This window comes from Haliotis rubra, unplaced genomic scaffold (assembly GCF_003918875.1).
Source record: "Haliotis rubra isolate DU_JTF1 unplaced genomic scaffold, ASM391887v1 Scf743, whole genome shotgun sequence".
Lineage (NCBI taxonomy): Eukaryota > Metazoa > Mollusca > Gastropoda > Lepetellida > Haliotidae > Haliotis > Haliotis rubra.
This window is the reverse complement of record NW_025767461.1, coordinates 130939-138840: the sequence shown is the minus strand read 5'-3', so window position 1 is coordinate 138840 and position 7902 is coordinate 130939. Positions and strand designations below refer to the sequence as shown.

General features: G+C 38.8%; 2 protein-coding genes across 3 annotated transcripts in view; one reads left to right on the top strand and one right to left on the bottom strand.

Annotated features, from left to right (window-relative positions):
* Positions 1-205: 205 nt before the first annotated feature.
* Positions 206-4533, bottom strand: LOC124259947 (glycoprotein endo-alpha-1,2-mannosidase-like protein). The gene is given in 5 exon segments (XM_046694169.1): positions 206-1314; positions 1317-1745; positions 2062-2171; positions 2988-3839; positions 4446-4533. Coding segments are annotated over 4 exon segments (1623 nt in total). The 5' UTR covers positions 3793-3839; positions 4446-4533; the 3' UTR covers positions 206-1035.
* Positions 4534-5392: 859 nt separating this feature from the next.
* Positions 5393-7902, top strand: part of LOC124259951 (SR-related and CTD-associated factor 4-like) — a 35675-nt gene continuing 33165 nt past the window's right edge. For both annotated transcript variants that reach the window (XM_046694173.1, XM_046694172.1), the window contains exon 1: positions 5393-5515. In XM_046694173.1, the coding sequence (XP_046550129.1) occupies positions 5486-5515 (30 nt within the window). In that variant the 5' untranslated portion in view covers positions 5393-5485. The remainder of the gene's footprint in view (positions 5516-7902) is intronic.

Here is a 7902-nt window from a genome sequence, read left to right as displayed (position 1 = left end):
GAAGCCTGCATTGCTGCCCATGGTGACTTGACAAAATACTAACTGTTCACCTGTCTTTGAATCTTGAGTTATGTTTTGCTAATATTCACATTTAATACGTGAGTAATGAGTGAAAAAAAATTAAAAATGCACAATCTTTAAATTCTCAATAATTTCTGGTTGTACTGTACAAAGGCATGAGAATTGTAAAAAAAAATTTCTTATGTCATAAAACAAGATCAATTTTGTTCTGTTCTGAATAATTGTACATACTGATGTACACAAAAACAATAGCCACAGATGACAGACACAGACGCACGCACACATGCACTCACTCACTCTCTCTCCCCCCAGACAATCCCATCACCACATCGGATGAACAACCAATCAGTAAAAAAAACAGTCAGTCAGTCAGTACAGAAGCATCCGTAAGTCCAACACTTTCACTCAGATGAAGCTGAACAAACAATGATACAGGAACTGTGGTTATTAATATAACTGTCATTCCTGGAATTAACAAATACAGAGCTATATGTACCACATCTTACCCTCAATAAACAGGAAGTTCAAGAGAACTAGTTTGATTAGCAGCTATTGCAAGAGAAGATTGGCATTGGTTTAGTATGGTTTAGTAATATGAAACACAAAAACCAGCGCAGGACCTGGAAGCCTTGCTTTGTCCACACAAATATAGCTGGACTAGGTGCTCCTACAGGATGACATGCATTGTGCTGACAAATCAAGGATCTTAATCAGGACAAATTTCGGATTCTAACCTATTATCAGCAGGTTCAGGCACAACTAAGGGACACAACTCCACACAGCAAATTGTGGCACCTTGTGCAACTGTAACACAGCATAGCATGATCACAGAGGATTCAATAGTTAGATTCGGAATAACATTACAAGATATCACAGACCAGATCCTGAGACATTTCAATAAAATTAATACATTCATAACAAAATACACTCATAACCCTTTCCCCCAACAGATACAAATATAAAATCACAATGGTCATAATTTAAAATAGACAAACAAAACAAATGTATCAACTATCAAAGATCTGTTTTCTTTCTCTTTGAGTAGTGTGCAATCCATTTCTTTGTCAGGTCAAGATAATACCGTGGACCTCCTGGTGCATAATCATCATAGATATAATTGTCACTTCTTTTAGGAACGGCTGATTCTATCTGCGTGCCCTCATGCCATTCATTATAGGAAGTTACTGAAATAAGAGATGGGTTAACATTAACGGCAGCTTCAAAGGACATTTCGTAATATTTCCCGTGATCTCTGCTCTTGGTACTTATACTGTTCCAAGGCCTCACTCGTGTGTATCGACATACCCAGGACCAACACTGGGTATAAACAGAAGACCCTTTGCCTTGGCAAAGGCTTGTATGATTCCCCAATTCCTCCATGTGCTGCCGTAAGTAAATCCATTACTTGCAAAGTACGTATAATAGCCATCAAAGCCTCCCGTGACAATGTCTTCTCTGTGTCGCTTCTCAACGATCAAGCCAACGAAGACACCATCAAGATCTGTTCCACGCACCGTCAGTTCCCCTTTAGGACTGAACACTTTAGCCCAGTCTTTGGCTGGAACTAGGTAGGAATCGTAGATGTAATATAACGGGAGTTGCCTCCCTTTGTGCATCATCCTGAAGAAGGCGGGGTGCTGACCGTATGTGTTCAGGATGTACTGGAGATCTGCTCGCAGTGTCAGCTGGCTTCTGTTCTTGTAGGGCTCGATGTGGAATGTCACCTGTAGACAAAGATACATCCAGTCAACAAACACACCCTGCAAACAGGATGAGGTGGCTAGACATCCTGACTTGTGTGGTACAAAGTGGATTATTGTGGACTGCCATCATATGGCTGCAATACTGCTGGGTGTGGCAAACAAGGAAAGTGACTAAATACAAGCAGCACTGGGAAATATCAACATGTAGTCCGGGTGAATAACTCTCTTTGATCAACTGTTACACTTTGTGTTGTTGTTCAAAGCCTAACTCTGACAAATTCCAGTTGTAACGATGGGTTGAGTCCCCTGGAAAGTATTCAGCAATACAACAGCTCACCTTCAGACTGAACTTGTTGGCTTTCTCCATGATGAGTGGGATGAGTCGGTCGGGGGGTATCCCCTCCTCATCTGCATCACTTGGGGGGTACCAGGACACCGACACCACTCCTGGAAGCACAACACAGGGATTGTGACACTGAAATAGAGTACACTTTGAACTACAATATTAGCTGACACTTTTTATAAACATTTACCAAGTTAAATATGATTTGAGAGATAGAACAGGAGAAAGAAGCTTATATCAAATGATATAAGACATATGTCGATAGACAACTTTAATCTTTTAACAAATTATCTTTTCTGTTAATTATATGTGATTATATATATATATCATACTATAACCTGTAAATAGCAATCACACTTTACTTTTCCTTCAGTGCACTGACTGTGATGGGTTTAATGATGCCAGCCATTATCATTATTACGTGGTTGTCACACTAACCTCCATTAAGTTGGATAATCATTGGATTACATTAGTTGTATTAATATTTTTTAAAAAGTAAACTTGTTGAGCAAGAAGTTACTAAACTTGATCAATCCTAGGTTCAATCAAGCTGTCAATGAGCAATGGATGGTTAGTCATGAAGGAGAGTATTCATAAAGGAATACGGTGTCTTGGCTTACTAGATCTATCAGATTAATAATGAGAGAAATATTATACACTGCTTTGAGCAAAGTTCCAGCAATATATGGTGGTAGAAACCAGAAATAGTTTTAATCGCAACTGGGGGTAGATTATTTACAGACTGGCATGATATTTCTAACATCAAACAATCATATATTAAGCAGTTTTGTGATATGACTTATCATGTTGATGATGTTATACCACTACAATAAAGTCAGTATATTTTACACATATATTGGTGTATATTAATTTTCGTGCACAACGTGTGACTAATTCATCCAATCATTAACTGGCATAACCTGCTCCTGTGCTCCGTATCTCACTCATGTGTTTTTCAACCACCTCAGGATCACCAGAGCTGTAGGGACCGAGAGATGGGTAGAAGTTGGCGCCAATGTCATCAGGTGGCTTGTGTATCCCAAGGGGCCATTTCACCATTTCTGCTTTATTCCAGTGCGGGAGAAACCTGTGATTCCAGTGAAAATATTTCCCATCTGTTTGTGGATTACCGTACCAGGGATAGTAAAATAAGTGGACGTTATAATTTATCATTGGTAAGTCCAAGCCAGCCAGTTTGGGAGCATTTCCTTGATTGAACTGAACGTCAAAGCCAGCTTTGTTGAGCTTGTTTTGGTGTAAATGGAGGAGTTTATTAAGCACTGGATTATGTTTATTGTCAGAGTTAACGATCGGCTGATCCCGCAATGTCTCTGATCCCTTGGTGTCAACTTTAAATCCAGCTTCATTAAGTTTCTTCTTGTGGATTTGCTCCAATTTCTCCTTAACAGATGCTCCCTTGCTGCCATCTTGTTTTTTCAAATATGGTGTCTGCTTGTCTGCCTTTGGGGGTGAATGGGTTTGTCTTTCTTTCTCAGACAATTTTTCAAACAGCAATGGTGGGCGTTTCTGAAGGAGTGGGTTTGGATCATCTTCCCTAAATATCCTCCACTGGTGACGTCCAGAATGTCGACCAGGTTCTTGAGTGGCGTGATTTTGGGGCAAGAAATACATACCTAAAATTATCCACACAAGAAATGAGGCTGCTCCCAGACAAAGGATGCATCGTTCTAAATTCACAGTTTTCAGATATTTCCTTAACTTCATACTTAATTGTTCCTTCACATGATTGCTTCACATTCCTGTGCTTGACCCTGAAACAGACAAATAGTGTGGCATGGAAATTAAATTATCAAAATTTGTCAGACATATATTCTTAACCTGAATCTCTTTGAGCATCATATATATGTTACTTCTTTCATACAATGTAAACAGAAGTGTTGAGATGCTGAGCTAAATTTATTTTGAGCTTAATTTATTACTACAAAGACCACACATAAAAAAGGTTCTCAAGATCCTGAAACATCCTACAATCTCGTTGTTAACTTGACTTCCCCAAATAAAATAATATGGAAAATCAGTTAAACTGTATAATGGTAGGTCTATCACTCAAGTTCATACTCTACATTGTCGTATGTTGTTCATGTGAGGCCCTCAATAGGTTTGTTATTCTCTACTTCGTAATAACATGCAGAATTGGCTCATTTAGTTGCCATATTAAATACCAATGAAACATCTATAGTACAAAATATATTCATGCTGTAAACTATGCAGTCTGTCACCAAACATTTCTGTAGCCATCACCATTTACAACCCTATATGGGCCCCAGTATTTGGTTTGTATTTTAATTTATTCTGTATTGCGTCCAGATTTGATGTGTTGGTTTATCAATACATCAACCACCCTTTAAAACACTTACAAGCTTCAGACGTAATCTGACAGCGAGAACATTACATCTCCCATACATAATCACATAGGCCATGGAGCTATTTCCGAAAGCCACGTGATTGAATGCGTATGAGGGTACAGCAAAATTAAGGAATCAAATACGATTTGTGATCTATTTTGTGTTGACGGATCCGTGAATGCACATTGAAATAATCCACTATGTCTTGTCCTTCTCTGGATAGCTCATACATATACATATAGACCTTTTGGTCATATTGAAAAAGAACCATTTTAGATTATCTCGTCATTCGATTTCCAGGTTCTTATCTGTATTGGTGTGTTAATCCGTATTGAATATTCAAAATATGTTATGGTGTTCCGTTTATTTAGGAAGATATGTCTCCACTAGTACCTGTTAGTGATTACCTGAACACTGAGGGGTCTAATTCTTAAGTTGTAGAAGAGACAGAGGTGTATATATTGTGTTATATGTATCACATACTAATTGAATATTCAAAATATGTTATGGTGTTCCGTTTATTTAGGAAGATATGTCTCCACTAGTACCTGTTAGTGATTACCTGAACACTGAGGGGTCTAATTCTTAAGTTGTAGAAGAGACAGAGGTGTATATATTGTGTTATATGTATCACATACTAATTTGCAACATCAGTTGTCAATTTGTATTGATTTATTTTTAGAAACTTAAGAGAGTTCGCAAAAGCTTCCTTTCGCATTTCAGAATTCCCTGTCACGTCTTTGTGAATATATGCTGTAGTCACTTCGTCTGTATGGAAACATTCATTGAATGGATTTTCTTATTACTCTCGATTCGTTCCCAAGCCAGTGTGACTTTTCTAACTTTCTCTTGGATATTGTTAATACAACGATTGATTTCATTGGCTTATGAAATATAAAACACCAATGAACGTGAGACTAACAACTCGGATAGGCAAAATTATGGGCTACATCCCTACCGCCATTTTGCTCAGCACGCTATGTGAGGATCACATACCAAAGCGTTGCGAATATATATTCTATTTCGTTTTAAAGAGGACGAAATAGCTCATAATGGAGGCCGTTAGAGCTTTCAACAATGAGGTATATATCAGAGAGCACCATTTGATTTCTAGTTATTAATATCTTAAGCTATAAACAAGAAGAAGCTTGCCAAGGGTACAACTATCGCATGGACACCACGCCGGTGGTGGTGGAATCCAAACATTCGCAACTCCATTGTTGCATTGTTATCGTGTCATGGTTTACAAATAAGTTTCTAGTGTTGTGCGTTTGTAAAATGATTAGGTACAGTACTCGCTCGCCTCACGCGAAAAACACCGATAGAATTCTAGAAATGGCTTGATGTATCGCGAGTAGGAAATATATGAACGTCGCTAGCCTATATTGGAAGCGAAATCACGACAAAACGTAGTGTGTTTTTCTTATTTATTTTGTCCTTGATGTTTATTACCGTCACGATTGCTGTAAAGCCAGAACATATAGATATTTAACAATCATCGAACATTTAACAATTATTGTGTTGTCTGTAATTTATGATGTCACTTCACATTCTAAGAGATATAGAAGTAGTTTTAGCAAGAAAACAGGTATTTGTGTCAGATATGATGTTAATGTAAAGTGAAAGCCTTTCCATTACTGTTCCTCTCAATGTCAAGTTTTGAGTTTGTTGTTAATTGCCGATTTAGGTTATGGGTAACTATTTCCTTGAACAAATCTTATTGTATAATATTGGGATAACCTGTACTTTTTAACTTTTTACTTAAGCTAGTTTTGTGGAGAAAATGGTTGGCAGAAGTGCACTTTATTAGGCATACCCTACCTTACAGTTCACCCATAGGTCCATAAACTATGGGTTGTTTGGCAAGTGGTGCCTGACTGTATGGAGGGGTGGGGGGTGTGTTAGGTGAAATTGGGTTTATCGTGTGTATTTCACTCATATGCGGCGTGCATGTGTGTGTATGTGCGGCTGCTTGTACTAGCCCAGACTGAAGCTGGTTTTAAAAGTGCTAGCCACTGAGATACCATGCCGCAGTGAAGCTTGAATACCCCACTCAGACACATTATACTGACTCGAACCGACCAGTCCTTGTACCCAATAATGCCAAGCACCAGGCAGGGACCAACAAGTACCATATTTTAACGTCTTTTGGTATGACATGGTCTTGGATCGATCCCGCGACCTTCTGCTCTCCGGGCGGACGCTCTAACCACTACACCACAGAGGCGGTTGATGGAGAGTAAAAGGGGGGTTTGATCAGTTAAAGGTAGCAAACCAAAATGATGGTAAAGTGGTGCTTGATCCAAATAATTTGTGAAGCAGTAGCCAGATTGGTAGTCTGAGCTAATCAGCACTACAGCTAGCTGCACCCAGTAATCGATTGTGATTCACATTGCAACAAAATTGCATTACAAAATTTAGGCCAATACTCGTCATATATAGTGTAATTCATTTTGTCTTGCACAAAGCTGAATTTGAGACTTTAGTCATTTTCCAAATACCACTCTTGAATTGTACGATAGTACTGGATAATCGTCACCAGAAAGAAGTGTTTTCTGGTCAAAATAGTCCTATGCATCATCCCCAAGTTGGGATAATGATGCCCCCAGCGAAATATTTATCACATAATTAGCTAACATGCCATCACTGTTGAGTGAGATACTTGTGCAATATTGTCAGGATTTATGAATTAGATTGTGTTGAGTGTACATCAGAATGCCAGGTGGTGTGGATTGTTGACAACTGGGTTCCTTGGGCATTGCAATTGTGACACTATTTCACAGGTGATAGTACCAGTGGATCACCACCAGCTCCTCAATTTGACATTGCCCTGAAGCATCATTGCATTGTAAATGATCGCTAGCTGTAATGGACATTTTTAGAAATTTCAGTAATTTTCTTTTAGTTTTTCACTATTATTACTGAAAACAAATGTCACTGACAATGACGGTCGGCAAGGTAAGAGTGACTAAGAATTGTAGACTCATACCTGCAGATAGTGGAACATTCTTCATTGTATCAACCACTGTTCTGCTATGATCCATGCCACTATTATGTAATGTTTTCATGCATCATCAAGTAAAGCGTTATGGTTATAGACAAGCAGTGACACATGGCTAGTGTAAATCTGTGACCTGGATCTTAACGGTCAGCATGCCAGTATCTTTGAGAATTGTGGGAAGAATTGACGTTTTGATGGATTAGACTTGGTTTGAATGAGTATTCAGATTTGATTATTGCTCATAAGTACACTCTGGTCTGGTGAGAACTCAATAATTACAGAGTCACCATATAGCTGGAATATTGTGGAGTGCTGTGTTTAGCAAGGAGCAAATCCTTGATCTTGTTTGTTGTTAATGTAATGGGGGCAGTGGGGTAGCCTAGTGGTTAAAGCGTTGGCTCGTCACGCCGAGGACCCGGGTTCAAATCCCCACATGGGTACATTGTGTGAAGCCCATTTCTGGTGTCC